This window comes from Enoplosus armatus, chromosome 6 (genome assembly GCF_043641665.1).
Source record: "Enoplosus armatus isolate fEnoArm2 chromosome 6, fEnoArm2.hap1, whole genome shotgun sequence".
In the NCBI taxonomy this organism is placed as follows: domain Eukaryota; kingdom Metazoa; phylum Chordata; class Actinopteri; order Centrarchiformes; family Enoplosidae; genus Enoplosus; species Enoplosus armatus.
The window spans coordinates 22,254,248-22,275,735 of NC_092185.1; the positions used below are offsets into that span (position 1 = coordinate 22,254,248).

General features: G+C 40.8%; 2 protein-coding genes across 4 annotated transcripts; both read right to left on the bottom strand.

Moving 5' to 3' along the window:
* Window positions 1-1,490: 1,490 nt before the first annotated feature.
* On the bottom strand, window positions 1,491-8,538 carry LOC139286089 (cytochrome P450 2D15-like). Its single transcript, XM_070906765.1, has 11 exons — window positions 8,377-8,538; window positions 7,322-7,484; window positions 6,324-6,488; window positions 5,940-6,100; window positions 5,553-5,621; window positions 4,310-4,414; window positions 4,028-4,166; window positions 3,218-3,303; window positions 2,936-3,037; window positions 1,791-1,932; window positions 1,491-1,684 (listed from the first exon to the last, which is right to left on the bottom strand). The coding sequence occupies exons 1-11, from the start codon at window positions 8,536-8,538 to the stop codon at window positions 1,491-1,493; spliced, it is 1,488 nt and encodes a 495-aa protein (XP_070762866.1).
* Window positions 8,539-10,677: 2,139 nt separating this feature from the next.
* Window positions 10,678-19,812, bottom strand: LOC139286096 (cytochrome P450 2F2-like). 3 transcript variants are annotated; one of them, XM_070906776.1, is made up of 11 exons: window positions 19,651-19,812; window positions 18,507-18,669; window positions 16,751-16,903; window positions 16,370-16,530; window positions 15,102-15,170; window positions 14,750-14,845; window positions 14,436-14,571; window positions 13,066-13,151; window positions 12,648-12,749; window positions 12,344-12,485; window positions 10,678-12,243 (listed from the first exon to the last, which is right to left on the bottom strand). In XM_070906776.1, the coding sequence occupies exons 1-11, from the start codon at window positions 19,810-19,812 to the stop codon at window positions 12,056-12,058; spliced, it is 1,458 nt and encodes a 485-aa protein (XP_070762877.1). In that variant the 3' UTR covers window positions 10,678-12,055. The 3 variants fall into 3 exon arrangements, with proteins under 3 accessions (XP_070762877.1, XP_070762874.1, XP_070762876.1); XM_070906773.1 differs by having other exon boundaries at window positions 14,750-14,854; XM_070906775.1 differs by having other exon boundaries at window positions 14,436-14,556; window positions 14,732-14,854.
* Between the last annotated feature and the right edge of the window lie 1,676 nt (window positions 19,813-21,488).

Below are 21,488 nucleotides of genomic sequence, written 5' to 3' on the forward strand. Positions count from 1 at the left end.
TAACTGATTCAATCACAGGCAGAGACGTAGGTTTATGTTATTTTTCATCGTCTGGGGTGGTGTAGGGTCAGACTACAGACTAGAAAGGGGACATAACAGGATCCAAGTAAATCCATGACAGTCAGTTTCCAACACTTTACTAAGTGGTGGAAGAAGTATTCAGATCCTTTGCTCAAGTAAACGTATTAATACACAGTAGAAAAATACTCAGTTACAAGTAAAAACCCTGCCTTCAAAATCTTACTTAAGTAAAAGTACAGAAGTATTATCAATAAAATACTTTAAATATCAAAAGTAAGTCATTAAGCAGCAGAATGGCTTCTGTCTGAGTCATACTATTATGACACTATTATTATTCTAATTTTGTGGCAGGTCATGGGGGATCTGATTTTAACTACTTTATATATTTTTGGGCAGTGTAAACTATGACAAGGCATCATATTTTATAAGGTCGTCACAGGTTTTGAATGTAAAATACTAACCTGCAAAGTAACTAGTGACTACAGTTGTCAGCTGTAAAATTATACATTAATGTAGTGGAGTAAAAAGTACAATTCTCCCCTCAGAAGTGCAGTGGAATAGAAGTATAGCATAAAATGAAAACACTCAAGTGAAATTCAAGTGGTACAGTATTTGAGTAAATGTACTTAGTTCCTTTCCCCCGCTGACTTTAGTCTTGAACAATTAAGGCACCTTGACAACTAGTTGGATTTCCACAACATGTGTTGCGGATATTTATAGTTCCCAGAGATTGAATCCTGGTGATTTTGGTGACTCCATGACCTTTCCTGTAGCGCCACCATCAGGTCAAAATGTCCACTTGTCCACAAGTTATATCAAAATCTAAGGGGCAGATTCCCACTGACTTTATTAGATGAATGAATGGCCCCCAGACGATGAACATTTTCCATTGTGGAGACTCTCATCCTTTCCTAGCCTTTGTTGAGCAGGTGACAAAGTTACACATTTGATGCTGCACAACTTTGTTTGTTTATTTGACAATTTTACACTGGCACCCAGGGAACGCTGAGTAATGCGCTTTATGATAATCATAACATCTGGCTGATCATCTGTAAGTGAAAAGATTCTAGTTTCATCTGATAAGATGTAATCCTATGATTTACAAACTGTACTAACTAACTACAAGGTGACTACCATTAGCAGCTTTGTTTCATTCACTAAAGATCACGGTTTCGGCCACTTGGGGGCAGCGGAAACAATTTGTATACTGACACATCATCACCTTTCAAGTCGACATGGTGAACTTGTTAGCAGTTAACAGTTTCTTATTTACACATCCAGCAGCTACGGAGAAACATTAGCATTCATTTGGAGTTGTGTTTGTGTCCACCTGATGAACGTAGGTCCAACGCTCCTTTAGCTCTGTTTGTGGTCTTTCACATACACATATTCATTTGATCCATTATGGTTTTACATCGAAAAATTTAGTTCGATGTCTCAGTGAGCCAATTAAAGCATTAGGATAGCCTCTATTTTGGAATAGTTTTTCTGAGTTGGACCTTCATCAAATAAGGTTTGGGGGTCTGGGTTGACCCAAAAACAGGAGTGTAGTCTGGCTCTCCTGCATCCTCAGGCCAGATGAACTTGAACCTCCTCAGCAGCGTCACCATGATGAGGAAGAGCTCCATACGAGCCATACCCTCTCCGAGACACATACGAGGACCTGCGGGTGAAAATACCAACATATTTTCTTTAACCACATTTCCTCAATCAAACCTCCCAATCAATCTTTTAGTCTATCTATGAATGTAATAACCACTTTCACTCACCTGTGGAGAACGGCATGAAGGCCTCTGGCTTCACAAACTCTCCCTCCTCATTGAGGAAGTTTTCAGGGTTGAATTCATGGGGGGACTTCCACTGTCCCTCCTCATTCAGCACTGAGGACAGGTTGGGGATGATAATGGTTCCCTGAAGAACAAACAACAAAGAAGAAAAGAGGTCTACTGTGACTCTCAACACTTTCTTTTACATCCCCTATGTCTGGATGCCAAACACAAAATATAAAAAAAATAATTCACTCACAATTCAAACATCAATACACACAACTTTCCAAGCAAAGTACACAGAAAGGTATGAAACACCATTTGATGCTCTGCAACTAAAACCCTAAGAATTACAGAATAAGTCTGAATTCTTCTGTCATTGTTTTATGTGACATGGTGCTGAGTCTAAATTACTAATTTACAACAGCAAATATGTTTTGGAGGAAATGTAATGCTGCCTGCATAATGTTTTTTTTATCCACATAATGAGGATATGTTGTTATCTGGCAAGTATCTGACACCGATCTGATCTAACAATAAAGTGTCCCCTTGTAACAGCTATGGCATTATTACGCCACATGCACAGCTTTGCACAGTGTCGGACTAACAGAGAGCAAAAGTCATTGATGGTGACAGAAAGTCTACAGCATCTGAAACCTGCAGACGTGGGGAGGATGTAACGTTCTGCTGGAAATCAGACACACTGCCATCATTCTTTCATTCATACTAATTATTCTTTTTCACTGGGTCACAAGCTGCTGATGCCAATTCCAGCATGTAATATTTTAATATTACAATTTACGTCTTCAATGCAAAATGGATCAACTGAAATGGGCCATATTTCTACTGCGACAGCGCTTGATTTCACAGCGAAGTTACATTTGATGTTGCAGCATGTTTAATGTTGTACGATGCTTAAACTGAGTGATATATTCATACACATGGATCTCCACCTGAATTTAATATTCTGTGGCTTTGAATAGTGCTTCACAGAACCACATCGTAAAGATGGTTGTAAAGGCAGGAGATGTAGCATCAATTTCTCTTAAAATTCTCAACTATTTCCTCTGAAGTACATTTGACCTGTAAGTGCTCAGAGGGATATGCCTATGATAAGCCTTTTCTATATTGTTATATTTTCTACTTACCTTGGGTATGGAGTATCCCATTAACTCTGTATCTTTAGTGGTGCAGTGGAAAACACTGAGAGGAACAGTGTCGGCCGTCCTCTGGACCTCATGAAGGACAGCCTGCATGACAGAGACAACTGTTAGAGCATCACACTGTAGCGTCGTAACATCTATTAGATAGATATATTTTAGATCATAGAAATTTTACTTACTACTTCGCATCAATTTGAAATTTAAAAAATCAGATACAAAATAGAGGTGTAATGAATGAATCTGAATATGAGCCAGTAATCCTTGTACCTGCACATAGGGCATCTGGTGTCTGTCTTCAAAAGTGGCTTGATCCTTCCCATCCAGAACTTTGTCTATTTCCTGCTGACAGCGCTCTGAGGAATACAGAGAGACAGACAGCATGGACAGAGGGAGACAAAGAGTGAGACAGTTAGAAAAAAAGAGAGAACGACACGATGTGTGCGACATGGCAGCATGAACCGTTGATGACAGCTGATCCAAAAGGAAACTGTTTGGAGAGATACAAAATGACATGAAGGATAGGCGTGTTCTGTTGTCCGTGTGGCAAAAACAAAGTATGTTTAAAAGAGCTTTTGTCCCTGGATAAGAATCAGTTTGCCATGTTGTTGTCTCGGACTGAACCCCTGGAATAGAGGAATAGTCAAACCATAAAGCCAAGATAGCTTCTCTGTGAGCTTAATGCTAATGACAATGCTAACATGCTGATGGCTGGCAGGTATAGGTATTAGCAGGAATTAGTTTGCTAGTTAGCACTAAACACAAACTACAAATGTGGCTGACGGGAATATCATTCGTTTTCCAGGTATTTGGTCATAAACCAAAGTGTTGGACAAATGAAAACTTTGGTCTGTGTCAGCGAAGTGATTACAATCCATCCTCCGGTGACCATGAATGCGTGTACCAAATTTCATGGCGACTCACTAAATTGTGGTCGACATGTTTCACTCAAAACCACAAATGTCAACCTCACGGTGGTGCCAGAGGAAAGGTCAGGGGATCATCAAAGTCGTCTGTAGCGTCGTAACGAATAGCACGGCTAAATAAAGGGGGAGACTGACAGATGACAGATGGACCCACCCTGTATCTGCGGATGGTTCATTAGGTAGAGGAAGGCGGAGAGAATGGTGTTGGCGGTCGTGTCAGTCCCAGCAAAGTGAAGATCCAAAATAAACGCACAAAGCTGGTCTTCGGAAAATGACGAGCCATCGTCTCCTCTCTTTGCAGCCAGACAAGAGAGAGAAAGAATGAATGAATACTGTTCACCACTGCCGCAGCTAAAAAGGCCTTACAGACCAACGGCCTGCCAGTTCATACCAGCCGCTCTGAACAGAAATCATATTAAGAGAAAGAGACACACACCTTATCCAGTTCATCCAGGTAGCAGTCTATGAAATGCCGCGGTTTACCAGGAACTCGGGTCTCTTTGCTCTCAGCCAACATCTCCAAGCGTCGTTCGTGTGCCATCTGGCAAGAAATAAACAGGTTCATCAAGTTTTAGAAACATTTTTGAAATAAATGTTTAGATTTAAGGTTTCTCAGCGGCACAGATATTCTTTTCAAGTGTATCTATCGTGCAATAAGGCTTTATTTTCCAGGGCCACAACTTCTACCGATGAATGTAAACCAAATACGTTGACACAGGCATTTTATACGACATGACACTGTCATGTCCTAGGCTGCTCTGTCTCTCTGTCTGATTTCCCAGCATGCCGTTTCCAGTAAATCTGTAATCACCTTGTCATGGTGACTGGCACCCATTCAGTTGGAATTGTTGTGTCATGGTCTAAAGTGCCTTTCCTGCATAGCCTGAGTCAGAATGACTGCTTATCAGGCAGAATCATCCTTAACCGCTCATGTGCTGCCAACATTAATACAGCGTAGTCATTCTTTCATTCCTTCCTTCCCTTATTTTGTATTTATTCCCTTGGTCTGTTTTTCCACCATTCTTTCCCGCTTTTCTAGTCGTGCTAGCAGCGTCAAATATCTCAAACTCTACAAGATGGACAGGGAAAAAACATCAGTAGAGGCATTCATGATTCTCAGGCGATGTATCCAAAGGACTTTGGTGATCTTCTGACTTTTCAGGTAGCGTCACAAGAAGGTTGGATTTTGTTTTGCTGTTGGATTGATTGCCGTGAAATTTAGTACAAACATTCACGGTCACCGGAGGATGAATTGTACTAACTTTGATGATCCAGCGCCATCATCAGGTCAAATGTTCAATTTGTCCAATACTTTAGTTCATGACTTTGTGTTTAGTGCTAATCAGCTAAAGTTAACATGCTTTTCATTGTGAGCATGTTAGCGCGCTGATGCTAGCATTTCCCTCAAAGCAGCCTCCCAAAGCCACTAACATAGCTGCAGACTGCTTCTTATTTCCTTTCTAATTTCATTCTTTATTTCTTTTTCATTCTCATTTTCACTGAGCCGGGCAATGCAGAATGATTCTTCCTGGTTGGCAGGTCTTTTTGTTATTCCTTGGCCTTTACTACAGAAATGATTAGGTACTTATCAATTGAGCCCATAAGCCATTATCTCTGCAATAAAACATACTTTAATGGGTGTTTACCAGACTTTGGAATGAACACTTAATAACATATACCTTGAACATCTTAAAGGCTCTCTGGAAGGGCAGCGGCAGGTTGCGCAACAGAGGAATAGAGTCATAAATCTGTATGGGAGAGAAAAGTTAAAAATTACGATTGCGTTGCCTAAGAAAGCCGAGCAGTTCTCAGTGGCAATGCGATGATAAATTGGTTGGTTTGCTAAATAACTTAACTATATCACAATAATAAAATGTCCTTTTGCTCTTGCATGTACATCTGTAATCTTGACGATTTCAGTTTAACACAATGGTTCAGTATTCATCATCTACCTCACACTGTTTTTACTGAGCAGGTTTACATTATTTTATTCGCTCTACATTTACAGTAGTGATGCTACGTCATTGCCTGGTTTGTTGTCAAACATGTATGAATGTATGACTCACCATACCCCAGCGCCCGTTGATTATTTTGGAGGCCTCGTGAAAAAAGCTAACAAAAAACTTCAAGAACTCATCGTCGTAGTCGAACTGCCGATCAAACAGAACTTGGCAGATGACGTTGGAGGCTGCATTGTGGAACAGCAGGTGTGGATCCGTGGTCTTGCCTGCAAAAACAACATGAACAATGATTCTTGGGCATGACCTTGACCAAAATAGAGACACTCATGGTCTAAACCTCATGTACTGAAATAAAATAAATGTAATGTAATGAGAAAAAAAAACAAGATAACAGTATTGACTTCTAGATCCTAATGTCCTTCTCAGTATCAATGTTTAGCCATATAACAAACAATCCCTGTGTCCTCTTTGTGGACAAAATGGACATACCGACACTCTGCTCCAGTGACTTTATGATGCGACCCGTCTCTCCCAGAATTCTCTGCTCCATGGAGTGTTTCCCCAGACCAAAGTTTCTCAGGGTCATCAGCCCAAAGCGCCGTTGCTCCCTCCAGCCAGGGTTGTAATCTGATAGAACCACTCCGGGAGCATGAGCTACATGCGAAAAGGTCAATTTAGAACTTGGAAGGAAAAGTGTATTCACTTTCAAATACATTTAACAAGTATTAAAGTATTTAACAAGTATTACGAATTTTCAATGCCCATATTATTAGTAACAACTGCTTGAGCTGCCTATTGACCCACCATCATCTCCACATAAAATTATATTGATGGTTTAAGTGCGTAGAAAAATGAATTAAATCAAAGGAATCCTGGTGGGAAAATATGCCCAGCAGAGTGCATTGCTGTTAATCAGCGTCATTATTAATACTTAGTGATGTCCTCTCTAAACTTCTTCGATGGTTTAGTCCCCACATAAAAATATTTCACATAAAAGTAAAGTTTCCAGCCCAGAGTCCAAACAATGAATAGAGATTTTAGTTTAGTGTTTAATTGCGTATGATATATTATTAGTATCGTACAACATTATACAATTTACTGATGCAAATAAATCTTCAGCAGCAACAGAAAAGTTTATTAGCATTATTTTTTAACATTACTTCCTATATCAACACCAGTCAGTCAGTGTGAAAGTGATAGCAGGTTCTGATCCTGTGTTTTCAGTTGGGGCTGCCTTTTTGTGCACATACTGCATATATATGGATTGTAAATACGTACGTTTCATTAGGATGCTACAGTAATATGTTGCAACAGACTGGGCAAGCACGTGTTCACCTTAATTCTGCAAATAAAACTTGATTCCAGTGAATTCTTCTTCCATGATAAAGTAAGATGAGAGTAAGTAAGAGTAAGATGGCTGACAGGACACCACACTCAAATGAACGGCGGCATACATTCAGACAGAAAGCCAGAGCTCTGCTCTGTACCTTTCACTTGTATAGCGTGGTTGATCAACAGGCCTTGTGGTCTGCCAGAGAAGTCAGCAGCTTTGTTGACCAGGGCTTCCTTCAAGGCCTGCAGCCCATTGATGACGACCGCAGGCCTGGAACCAATGAAAAGGCTGTAGACCTTACCATAGCGTTTTGCCAGCTGGGGACGGAGACACAGTAGATTATAATTACTGGGCCATGGGTGACATGGCCTTTATTCAGTGCAATCATCAGCCACGTTATTGAGCTAATCAACAAGTTGTTGTTAGTAGCAGTAGAATGAGGGACCTTATTTTCAGCACATATTACTGACACATCCACTTTGATAGATATTCCTCACCTAACTTCCTCACTTTAAAGCACTTTTGTTCCTCTGGATTTCAATGCTGACAAATAATTGAGTACATGATGACAGAATAAGTCACCCTAGGTCCTATTTTAAACGGCGCAGCTTTTCTAGTCTTTACGGCACTGGTTTACCGGCTCAGGAAACTCACAGACCAATTGCATGCGAGTTACGCCAACCCACGTGATGCTACTCAGCCAATCAAATCTGTGCATTCCAGGCGCTAAACACTGCGACCCTGAATACAGACAGACGAGAGAGGTGAGAGGCGAGTGACAGATGATAAGACAAAAGGTCAATTTAGAACTTGGAAGGAAAAGTGTATTCACTTTCAAATACATTTAACAAGTATTACGAATTTTCAATGCCCATATTATTAGTAACAACTGCTTGAGCTGCCTATTGACCCACCATCATCTCCACATAAAATTATATTTTATGTGGAGATTTTATTAATTTTCTCTATTTTATTTTGAAATGCAGCCCTTCTTTTACTTAATGAGAGAAGAACATTATACATATCTACAGTATTATATATCTGTATATGGTTAGGGTTAGAGTGCCTCTGGTGTGACACAGAGGCTATTAGATGAATTGTATTGAATAATAACCCCTTTTTGGACTAAAAGACTGTGTTATTAAATCTTGAATAATCCATCAGTACATGAATTCAGTATATAGATATATTGTAAGCAAGTAGGATTACCCTCTCCAGATCTGCGACGGGACTCTCCAAACTGAGCTGCAGCAGGTTTCCAAAGATGGGGATGGGTCGGGGGCCTGGAGGGAAATTTTTGGCCCTGTGGGTCTGACAGAGGCGCAGGAAGAGCAAAACAGCCACAAAGAGTAGAGCCACAGACGCACACATGGTAAAGTTGTGATTAATTTACACTCTCCTTTTCATTCTGGCTCTGCCATTATATTAGCTTTACAAACAGACAACCTTTGCACAGTCATGTGGCCTGCAGAGTCATTGCAGGTCATTTACCCACTAATCTGATCTGAAGATAAGAGTCCTGCCACCACAGTTATCACTGGCACGACAGATCAACAACTCAAAATCTAAAGACGTGCCAAATGTTCCTCGCTGGACATGCCTCAATCCTCAAGTCCCGTCTGATGTGAGCAATGCTCCACGCTCCTAATGTTAGATGTACCTTCTGAGTGCCCAGATCACAGTGGAGGGATCACATAACGCAAATGGTAGCTTGGTTTTTCAACGAACTTACTTTGCACCAAAGATACTCACGTCTCTCATCATAAATGCACTTTTTTCTATAAAGATTAAAACGGAAGATACTGTAGGAAAACAACGACTGCAAAGAGACACAAAACAACCACAAACAGATGGAAGGGGCTACATCATTTGTAGTCCCTTCCACCCAGCATCTAACCTTGGGCCTTGGGTCAACCTATAGAGCCCAAGGAGGAGTCATCCCTTGTTTAAAGTTGAACTCTAGTCTTGTAGCATGGATTATTGCTGAAAAACCCTTAAAACAAACACAGTATATAACTCTCACCACCTACTACTCCCTTAATTAGTCAAGAGCCCCAAACTCTATTAACAGTTTGTGTCTGAGTGAGTTTAGCCTACTGTTGCCAGTTTTCTAGACTGGGATGATTTCCAGCTGACTGCTGGACACCGTGACCCCCGGCCAGAGTGGGATGAATTCAATCAATACGTTTGTAAATAAGCTTCCCAAAACAGAGAAAACAAAACAAACCACCCAGTTGCAGAGTCAAGGACGATCCTGCATGCAATGTAAAACTACCAGAAACCAGTCCACACTGAAAATACTGATAAGATAGACCTAAATAAAACTCATCCAGCGATTTCTTCGTATGCCGTCTGACCAACAACACAATGTAGGTTATTCTATCTGACACTTGTTGAATGAGAGTAAGAATTGCCCTTGAGTGGCCAAAATGAGGATCTGAGCTTTAGTAAGTGAGTAAGAGAAAAGATGGATGCCTTTTCCCCCATCTTGATCTATTTTATATACATCTTGATATGTGCATAAAGCGGTTTTCATGTTCAAAATCAACCTGAATGTTGAATCCATTACCCAATGCTGTCCACATGAGGGAGCCATTAACTATCTGTTGTCTTATCCTTTCTCCCCCACATTAAAGACACTGCACTGACCAAGCTGTGTTAACATTTAAATGGTCTGAAGAATCTAACTATATTATGCTGAGATGTTGTCCATACCATAAGGGTGAATAGACACGAGGAGCATCTGCTTCAAAAGATTCAGTAAATGACATCTGGCCTGCACCACGGACAGCAACACCCAAAACTGCTTCATCCCAGAGCCACAGTGAACACTGAAGAGGGCGTCTGTCCGTCTGCAGTAGAAGGCGATGCACGTGGCTGCCATGACCATATTACTTCATAGGTTGAAGCTGTTTACCATGACACTTGGTTATTGCAGCTTTCTAGTGACACTTCTGTAACGTCAACATTTTGTGACTAACTTTAACACACAATTAGTTTTACTACACATACTGCTGACTTTGTGTACGGCCTATGGTTAAACCAGGATAACTTTATTTTTGTCTTTTTTTAATGACTTGGAAAGAAAGCAGAAGAAAAATATTATACTTATTGCTGACTTTCATGCTTGGCTCAAAAATACAATAAGACATACTGAGATTTTACATCCTCCTGTCAAATGCAGCTTTAAACAATGAGGGATGAATTACGTCCACTTGGTACATGTGTGGTATAATGCAATCCACTAGAACAGCCCCACTGTAAAACTGCAGAGCCTTTATGAAGTTTGTATATCTTTTATCTTCCTTTATTCCTGCAAAACAACACGGTTTGTATAGTTTCCATTGGCACTGAGACAGGGAGGTGTTGATTCTACTCTGTGGTCATTTCCGAGAACATCTTTCAGGCTGCAGTTGAGACCTCTGTCACCATCACCCCATCATGCAACTGTGGTGTTTAATGTACGGTCTATAAACCAAAACAACAGACATAATGGGAAGACTGATAAGATTCTGTTCATATTGCAGTTTATTTTTTTTAACCAATAAATGCATATGATTAAAATACAGGGAATGTTACACACCAGACTACAAACATGACAAATGCCCGTGCCAGAAAGGCCTCCCATCATATCAGTTCCATATAAATCATTACATATCAAAGCATGTCATGGAATATAAGAGTAAGCAGTCAGTATACATATCAAATAAGGTCATTTGAATACATGAGTAAGCAGTAGTACATATTAAAGCATGTAACGGAATCAACAAGTCCTCCAAATGAACAAATACGTTATTTGACCGCACCCTCTAGAACAACACACAGAAGCGTTTTCTGACGCCGCTATCTGCAGGACAACATCATTTGTCTGTTCATTGCAAAACCGTTTGCAAATCCCTGTTGAAATCATCGTTTGATGATTTATTTAAGGTTTGGTCAGGTTTAGGCACAAAAACTACTTAGTTTAGTTTAGATTATGATTAAGATTTTGCTTTGGGTTAAAATAAGTCCTTTAACATAAGATTCCTATTACGTTAAGGTTAGGGGACCTTTGTTGTCATGGTTACAGTAATAAACACGTGGTTAAGGTTGCCAGTGTTGGCAACATGCTGCTTAGCTTAACATAGAAACAGGTGTATGTTTTGTTGACTGCTATGGTGTGGTGTGGTAAGGCAAGCTAGCTGAGGTATATGAGTTGATATGCTACCGGTGAAGGCAGCACAACAGGTGGCTTAATATGTTGTTAGCCAGCATGTTGTTGGCTGGTGATGTTATAATCCGCTGAGTGCAGGTGAAGACGGGCCTGGTTCTGTTGAGCCTTCTCTGTGTCGTGGACCAAACTCAACCAAACACTGGTTACTGAGAGGGTGCCCGCCTGATGATCCTGTAGACCTGCCTGCGCTCGTACACTCAAAAACAAGGCTAGTGGAACCAGATTGACAGTGATGGTGGCTGGACTACTGAGCGGGCCATGGCATTCAGATGAAGCTGCCCATTTAAGATATTGTAGTTTAACCTAAGTAGACACAATGTCGATATAAGGCCGGTCAAGCTGCCCAGTATCTGCTCTTAGCTTGGAAGGATTTAAAGCAGTTTAAAGTTACATTAGGTTAGGGTTAGAGAGTGGTGTCACCTGTCAAGAGGGCTCAGTAGATTAATGAGGGCAAAGCCTGTTACTGCAGGGCCTAATGATAGATCAAAACATCGTTCAACATTATTCTGGGCTGCCATAAGACTGCTCACCCACCTTTTGGCACTATGCGTATTATTAACTGCCATTAAGGGTAGCACAAAAAGCCCTCTATTGTTTTCATTGTGTTTGTTCTCAGGAGTTAATGGCTGCCCGTGTTTATCTGGGTCATTCTCTGTCGTGTGTCTGCAGACCGCCTTACTGCGTTGCCCTGAGCTGGATCTGCATGTGAAAAGGTTTGGGAGTCAGAGTGACCCCATAGACAGGAGTGTAGTCCGGCTCTCCTGCATCCTCAGGCCAGATGAACTGAAACTTCCTCAGCAGCGTCACCATGATGAGGAAGAGCTCCATACGAGCCAGACCCTCTCCGAGACACATACGAGGACCTGAGACATAAAAAAAAAAGAGTTTGATTAAACCCACCCCAGCTGTACATGCCACTGCAGGTGTGATATGATGAGACCCGTGTTTTTTATGCTCTCATACCTGCGGAGAAAGGCATGAAGGCCTCTGGTTTAACAAACTCTCCTTGGTCATTGAGGAAGTTTTCAGGGTTGAATTCATGAGGGAATTTCCATTGTCCCTCCTCATTCAGCACTGAGGTCAGGTTAGGGATGATCATCGTACCCTGAGGAGAAAAGGAGGCAAAAGAAGAAAGAGCATCGAGGAAGAGGTTAAGATTTACTTAAGTTACCGAAGTAAAGTGAAAGTAATTTTTGTACAAACAGCTGCTATACACCGCTGTGAGGTTCCTTTCCACAACACTCCTACAATCTACTTTGCTCCTTACCCTGGGAATGGAATATCCCATGAGCTCTGTGTCTTTAGTCGTACAGTGGAAGACGCTGAGTGGAACAGTGTTGGCTATCCTCTGCACTTCATGGATCACAGCCTGGACGAGGAGGGATTTAAACAACATGTTGTTATGCTTTATCTGACTTGGGGAGGAAGAAAAACAACGCAGACTCTCAAAAGCTCAGCCGCAGAAAAGCCGACCAATAAACTAAACCAATATTAAAGGGCCTGTAACATAAGCGGAGTGGCAAGGACCCAAACATAAACAGATTCTCTCACCAGATTTATGGTTTGACTTTAACACTTTGGCAAATGATCCCCATACCTTTAGCAGACTTTGTGTCATACTGTAGCAAATATGCCAATCATAATAAATGTGAAATTATTAAAAAAAAATCTATCAGATGATATACCTGCACGTAAGGCATGCGGTGCCTGTCGTCAAAACTGGCCCGATCCTTCCCTTCCAACACCCGGTCTATCTCCTGCTGAAAGCGCTCTGAGCAATACAGAAGATGATACTGTTAACATCACAAGTTGCGTTCCACAATTTTGAAAGAGACAACTGAAATGCAAAGGCCGTGACTCGATGACCAACCTGAATGAGAGTGGGCGAAAGGTAAACCTGTGTGCAGGGGTGGAAGTAACTGAACATTACAACCTCTTTTCCGGTTAATTCCAGTGAGGCTACAGCGAGGCAGGCGGAGGTTTTTAACTGATAATCTGTTGTATGCACAGGCAAATGTCCGTCTATAGAAAGGGAATTTATTGTTGGTTTGGACATGCGGACTCTGTGGTGTTGTTCCACGCATACATTGATAAACAAGGTGTTCTTTAATTTAAACATTTACTCTTAGTACATTTTAACTGACGGGCTTTTTATCCGAGTACATTTTTAAACAAATTATTTTACTTTTACTTGAGTAATATATTGTAGTACTCTCTCCATCCCTGCCTGTATGTATAGAGAGGCTGGTAAATGGCACAAAGATAGATGGCATGAATGGCCAATGTATTGATCAAAATGAGAACAAATCAGTAATAATGGCTGTATTCCATTCTTAGTAATGTGCTAGCTTGACTGCATGGCTTACTGGCACGCCTTTTTCCACTGCGTCCACTGTGAGTACGGTCTATTTTAATTACGGGAACAGGTGGAACTCTGAATCCAAGGTGGGAAACACTGACCTGGGGGACGGCAGATGAAAATGAACCTTTTGGCTAAATCTGACACATTTCCATCATTCTGATAAACAAACAAATAAAGTGAATGCAGTCAGGAAACTAGAACAACAGGTGGAATGGCCTAAAGTTCAAATTGAATGACGTCTACTAACTTTTGTAACACGCACCCAACAAAATGTACAGAGCAGGACATTTTACTGTTGAAAAGAAAAACTCGGTTGACAAACTATAGAATGGTGATGCTGTTTGAAAACAAGCCTTTCGCATTTCTGTACTTCAATTTCTTGTCATTTACTGGCTGACATATACAGCAATACCAATACATCTGCAAGGAGCTAATTTATCGGCCGGGCTCTCGTCTGCGCTATTTAGCATCGACCGAAGATGGTTTCTTAAGAGGAACAAACGGGACTCAAACAGACCAACAGGGTGAACTCAGTCTTTTATACCAAAATGCTCTATATGATCATATATACGTCGTTTTCACACAGATAGTTGGCAGCTAGCTAGGCAGAACAATCGCTGGGTGAGTAGACAATAGTAAAAACTATAGAGCCAATGGCGGAAAAAGTAATAACCCATGTATGTGCAGGTATACCTTGTATGTGTGGGTAAGTCATAAGATAGAGGAAACCAGTGAGCAGGGTGTTGGAGGTAGTGTCAGTCCCAGCAAAGTGAAGATCTAGAGCGTACATAGTCAGCTGTTCTTCTGAAAATGACTCATCATCGCCTCTCTAAAAAGAGGAGAATGGCTGTTTTAGGACAAACAGACATTAAAAGCAATTATGCCTTCCTGAAACACACACACAAGGTGTGAAAAGAGTCACCTCACTACCACATACACAAACCTGCACGCATTTGGTCGTGAGCTGACTCTTTTAACACCCCGTACACACACACACACGCACACACCTTATCCATTTCATCCAGATAGCAGTCAACAAAGTCCCGTGGCTCTCCAGGGACTCTGGTCTTCTTGTGCTCGGCCAACAAGCGCTTCGCAAGACTCTGACAAGTCTGAAAAACACAAGTCAATATTCATAATTTGTATTCATTTCATCTCTTTTTTTCTCTTTCCACTGACAAAGTGCACATGTGTGGTTGTCACTGTAACACTGTATGTGCGTGAGGTTAGAGGAAAGAATCCACTGCACCGTTGATGGTCATGTCTTTTTGTCCCCCCTTCATATGTTTAATCTTCAATTTAATATTTTTTCAGGCTTTTTTTCAGAGTTAATTATAAATCTGGTCCACATTAACGTACCTCAACATTCTCAAAGGCCTTCTTGAAGGGCAGCGGCAGGTTGCGAATCATGGGAAAAGTGTCGTACAGCTGTAAGAAAAAAAGGATAAATCATTAGTTTATTTGAATACAAGCATGCAGATTCTGCCTCCTGGCAAATATCTGTGAGGCAACGTGAGGAAGTCTGTTAAACTGAAGACAGAGGTCTTTGGAGTGTTTGGCAACCCTGAGAAATACCAAGACACCAACAGCTACTGAAGTTAAGTGTTGCAGAACTATGGATGATTTGAATTTTCATTTTTTCATTTAAGGCAGCCTCAAAGGTTCTGGAGAACGATGTGGCAAAACCCACTTTGCAGGCGAGCGCGACACTTATCAGCACCACCAAGAATGAGAATAATAGTTACAGTGCTCAATCACTCAATGTTTATTCTGACTCCTATAACAATATAACAGTATTTTTAGGATGGCTGTAGGCCATGTTAGATTTAAGATGTGTATTAGGTTTAGGAAATAACTTTTAACCATGCCAAAAAAAATCTAATGCAGGGATGGCAATGCCGGTCGGTCAAGGTCAGTCCGTCCATCACTTTGGTCTTGACTCAAATATCTCAACAGCTACTGGATTGGATTGCCATAAAATTTGATACAGACATTCATGGTGCCCAGAGGAGGACTCCTCATGACTCTGGTGATCCACTGACTTTTCATCTAGCGCAACTTGGAGGTCAAAGTGTTCATTTGTCAAATACCCACAAAACTAATGACATTCCCACCAGCCTTAGCTGTGCTTTTCGTTTAGTGCCAATTAACAAATTTAGCTCAAAGCACCGCTGTGGCTAAGTACAGGCTCACAGAGCCGTTAGCGTGGCTGACGACACTTTCCAAGCCAGGGTTGTTACCGTAAGCCCTTTTTAAACAGATATCCTGCAACACTGCCTTAAAGAAGACACGTCATCATGCCGGCTTTGCTTTTTTACACTGAACCAAATAACGCCAGTATAATGCTGCCCCAGTGTGTGATTTTAGATAGCACGTCAGCATTCCGGAGTCAAAAGAGGTGTGACGTGTAACACAACAGAGTCGGCGTGTGCAGTCTTGCCCATTTTACAGAGGCGATGATTCGGCTCTGTTACTACCTCCGCTGCTGGCTGCTTAACGGCGGAACAACAATGCCCCCCTATTCCTTGTTGGCACATTCATACAGACGGCGAGGCGGAATAAAGGCGCAACATTCCTGCCTTGCACAGGCTGTATAAAAGGGGCTTTAGAAACATGCTTTGACTCACCATAGCCCATGGTCCGTTGGCTATCTTGGCATTCTCAGTGAAGCACTGAACGATCACTTTGATGAAGTCATCATCATACTCGTAGCGTGTGCCAAACAGAACCTGGCAGATGATGTTGGAGGCCGCATTATGAAACATAACTTGAGGACTCAAGGTTTTGCCTGCAAAAGACAGAATGTGGATTGAAGTACGACACAAGCTTAATACAAAAGGACATTAAACGACTAACAATAGCACAATGCAAAATTCAAGCAGTCAACACAAGCTGACACAGTGAGCAGAAAGTGAAATCCATGATTGGAAATGTATGATCAAAATGTAATATTACTGATTAACATTAGAATATCTATGGTGTCACAGATTAAAGTTAACATGACATACCGATGCTCTTTTCCAGTGTATTAATGGTGTATTGTATCTCTCCATGAATCCTCTCCTCCATGGAATCCTTCCCCAGACCAAAGTTCCTCAAGGTCATCAGAGCAAAGCGACGATGAGCCTTCCAACTACTGCCATAATCGGCCAGAATCACTCCTGCAGCCGGTGTAGTGACACAGAGAACACACAGTATGAGCTTAAAGGTCATCTAATGTAACATTTTCTCTAAATATCACAGTCCAATGTGATCACAGCTGTTCTATTCCAAAGCTAAGATATTTTCTATTCTGTTTTAGTATTTACTCTCCACAGTACTTTAATGTGTTTTCTTTATTTGCTTTCAAACTTGAGACAGTTCAGTATTAGGGAGTCGATCCAAGACAACAAGAGATTTATTCATAGTAATTGTCCATGTAAGTTACTCTGCCTCATCCGGCCTCAGTGGCATGAAACCATTAACGTGCAATGAATGTCTGCAATGATATCTGTGTTATAAATCTTCATTGTTTTGGTTTTAAATTGAATATGTTACTAAGTGACCAGATTCTTCTACACCACCAGTTCTGAATCCCTTTTATTTGGCAGCCTATCAAGTACAAGATCGAGCCAAATAAAAGCGAAGCAATCCTTCTCAATACCACTACCTTTAAATCCGACTTTACAATCCTACCTATTGCAGATGATATTCTACTGTATGTCTTCGGACAATTTAGTTCCCACCTGATCTCACAAAATTCCTCTTTTGAAACCTCCACCATACCATCTCATATTCAAGTGATTAGACCTTTAAATAAATGGCATTGATATTTACCCTCCATGTCAGTCTGTGGTCTCAAATAAGTTTAATGACATTAAAAAACATATTGAACTTAATAACAGACTTGAACAGATGGATGACTTTTCCAATATGCCTTCTGTTTTATGGTTTCCATAATCAAGATGGATAATCCCCCTAGAATGAACTTAGTTTCCAGTATGACTACCATTGGTACAATTTACATAAATTGGTCTCTAGGTTACTTTTGGGTACTTTTGTGCTCTCTCTCCCATCCTGTCCCATCTGATGTAGTCCTATTCTCACGACAGGCAAACAGAGACAAAAGTACTCTAAATAATGAACATTTACTGCTCATAACTCAGTTTATAAAGCTTGTGGCATCCAGACAGTTGGCCACATGTTCATTGTTATGCAAGGAGGGTGTTTCCTCGGCCCAACATGATGAATGGGATCACGTTGGGAGTTGCAGTGACCCCAGAAATGGAGTAGCCTGTTATTCAAGAGACTCGTGCTTAGAACAACATGTAGACCTGCTGAAGGTTTTGATAAATGGAGAAGATAATCAGTTACAGCCCTACCAGCCTGCAACTTGAATAGTTTACTGTACAAACATACATTATGCTCAGAGTTCATTCATAAATGAACTCTAACCCTTGCCTTTGTTTTCGTTTCTTCTTCTTCTTCCCTCCTTTGAGTTGTGTGGTGTTGTAGTTTGTCATGTATTTTGTGATAAACTGAGAACATTTACTGTAAAAACTAATGTCTTGATACACAGCATGCTGCGGCATGTGCCACTGTGTCCACAGTGTGTGTGGGTAGGGCACATTTTCATTTACTGTGATAATGACAGCAATGAAAACTTGAACTGCAATATTTTTTTTTATCATGATATATAGTTATACTGATAACTGTCACATTTCTGACTCATTACTGACATTTGTAATACATTCTCTGCCTTCTGACACATCATGTCTGTTCTACCTTTCCTCCGGGTGGAATCATTGACAAACAGGTCTTGGGGTCGTCCAGCAAAATCATTGGCCTTGGTCACTGTAGCCTCCTTCATGGCATTCAACCCATTGATGACCACAGCTGGTTTGGAACCGATGAACAAACTGTAGACGTTTCCATAAGACTTCCTCAGCTGGGAGAGAACAAGATAACACATTGCATAACTCGTGGATGGATATGACTCTTAGCAGGGGCAAATTCACTGAAATCACAAAAACATATTTGCCCACTTAATTCAGTTCAGTCTGTATTGTCTGACGTGGGAAAGTCGGCTGGCTGCGTGGCAAAAACAAACACGCCACTCATCCGTCGATAACAGATAAACAGAGCAACACAAAATAATAATAAAAGCACTAAGAAACAAATTACAGCAGGCAAAACCAGCAAATAAGTTGAAAATAAGAACTACTGGTAACTACAAAGGGCGCAAATTAGTTGCTGGAGTGCAAATTAAGTGATTTCATTGCGTTACTAAAACTGAATAATCAACAGCAATGTCTCTTTCCACAGTGGAGTCTGTAGATTATCCTCCAGGACGCTGTTTCTTTAAAGAGAGCCTGCTGCTTGATTTCTCGATGCATTGAGAGCACCACAAAAAAACAAAAAACAAGCCCCTTTCACCTGCACTGAATTGAGATCTCAGAATCTCTCAAAATCTCCTCACAAATAGCTCCTCCTTTGTATTGGGTGTTAAGTCAGACAAGGGGAATGTGAATGGCCTATACTACTGGTTAGATACAGTCCAAGTTCACAGGCAGTCAACTCTGTACAGACAATGGCGACATGTTATGCAATCACATGGAAACAGTAGTGTCACTGTTGTGAGTAACTCTTGCCCTGAGAATACATGTTACACACTGCAAAGATGTTAGTGGCTTTCACATGTGGTTGTATTTTACACTTGCAGCCAATGCTTTTCATTAATAGTCTAAAAGAGTAGTGGCAGAGCAATTCTTGAAACTATTACTGTCAGGAAAAGCAGCACAGTGGCCACAAGTGTAAGTATTTAACCATTTTAGACACATTTACCTCAGTAATATTAGTAATTACATCAATGCCATAACAATTTATGGCACAGGAAGAGCAACATCATTCACTTCAGCGTATTTGTTACCTTCTCAAAGTCCTTCAAGGGGTTCTCTAGGCTTATGTGCAAAATGTTCCCCACTATCGGCAGGACAGTGGGTCCCGGTGGAAAGTTCTTGGGCCTCCGGGATCTGAATTGAAAGAAGAGGAAGACAATGCAGAGGCACAGCAGGATGACTGAAGCGAACATGGTGGAATGGACTGGATTGAGCTGAAGAGGGACTTGCTTGAAAAATGGAGCTCGGCTCTTAGCCCTGCCCCTTCTGGTTGTGTACTTTGCTTCCCAGTGCTAACGGTGAATGGGAACATCAAACAGAAACGGGTCTGTCTCTGACAGGCTTAGGCTTGAACGATCCACTATTAACCATCAGTTTGCCACAATGTCAACTGAGCTAATGTCATGGCTTATGAGTTCTTAACATAGCTACAGCCAGTGGTGGAATGTAATGAAGCACATTTACTTAAACACTATTACTCGAATCTTTTCTTTTCATGCCATACTTCTACACCACTACATTTTACAGCAGTGTATAAAACGGGATGTTTTGTTATAAATGAAACTGCCAAACAGTATATACAAGTAAATCTGAAAAAAGGATCAGTCAATTAATCAATGGACAGAAAACTAGGAAAACCAGAAGCTAGTGAGTGTAAGTGTGAGTTCATAATTTAAGTCATTTTAAATGCAAAGATGCCAAACATTTCTTGGTTCCAGCTTCTCAAATGTGAGCATTTGATGGTTTTCCTTTTAATAATTTGAATGTATTTGTAATAAATTTGAGGTTTGTGTTACCGGCACCAGACCTAGGGGAAATCTAGGCCGGTGGCAAAGGCTACACAAGCTGAGGAGGCCTGTGTAGCCTAATATCAGCTGTGGGTTAATGAGAGAGAGGACTAAAGTTAACTTCTTGCTCCAGCCACAGCGTGTTTATTACTGAGCTGCGCACGAGCAGAGCGAACTCTTAAAACGTCTCCCTACTGGATCCACAGAGGCCACAGACCGCCATCTTCTGGTATGGAGGTGTATTACCCTTAAATTCAGACTCACAATGTTCGTGTTAGATTGATACAATAATAAGACAAAAATTAGGGGGGGTGTCTGTTTCCACATAAAAACTGAACATGTAGCATTTCTATCCTACTACATTTGGACTGTTTGATTGGACAAAACAAAGCATTGTGAAGGTGTCACTTTGGACACTGAGTCATTTTCTCACCATTTTCAGATTTTTTACAAACCAAACAATCAATCGATTAATCTAAAAATAATTAGCAGATTAATCCATAATGAAAATAATCATTAGTTGCAGTCCGATACAAAACAGTTCACATTTACATCCACCTCAACCAGCTACATCCTGCTTTTACATTAATGCATGATTAATAATAATCTAATGATACAATATTTAACAGTATAACCACCACTGTGGACATTTCTCTGAATTTACTTTCACAGTAGTACATTTTCCTGATTGTACTTACATACTTTTACTAGAGTGACATTTTCAATGCAGGATTGTTACTTGTAGCAGAATATTCTGGGTGATTCTGCGTGATTCCCATGTCTTCTTGGTCCGCCTGAGGCTTAAGTCCAACGTAGTTAACGCAAACAAAAGCTCATGACCAGTGCAGTGGTGAATAATTTAATTTGGCTAGCAGGTAAATTTGCAGAGTTAACAAGGCGATTAAGCTCGTATTACTTCAGTGGAAGAGAGAAATTTGGATTCATAAAGTATGCATGCAAGTGTGTCTGTTCAATAAGGAAAGTAGGTGTAAGAGTATTTCATTTAGCATTTTGTGAATTTATTTTTAAAAAGTCATGAAGACATCGCCTGGCCCCAGTGTGTGACGAACGATTGCTTTCTA

Bases quoted from the DNA above. Each gene is read 5' to 3' on its own strand.
- LOC139286089 (XM_070906765.1), bottom strand. From the start codon at position 8,538: ATGTGTGCGTCTGTGGCTCTACTCTTTGTGGCTGTTTTGCTCTTCCTG. The intron at 6,489-7,321 runs GTACAGAGCAGA...TTTCGCATGTAG, and splicing joins CCACGCTATACAAGTGAAAG to CTCATGCTCCCGGAGTGGTT. The intron at 3,038-3,217 runs GTACAAGGATTA...TCTGTCATGCAG, and splicing joins ACCAGATGCCCTATGTGCAG to GCTGTCCTTCATGAGGTCCA.
- LOC139286096 (XM_070906775.1), bottom strand. From the start codon at position 19,812: ATGTTCGCTTCAGTCATCCTGCTGTGCCTCTGCATTGTCTTCCTCTTC. The intron at 15,171-16,369 runs GTGAGTCAAAGC...TTTTTCTTACAG, and splicing joins CCAACGGACCATGGGCTATG to CTGTACGACACTTTTCCCAT. The intron at 13,152-14,435 runs GTATACCTGCAC...TGTATTGCTCAG, and splicing joins GACTTACCCACACATACAAG to AGCGCTTTCAGCAGGAGATA.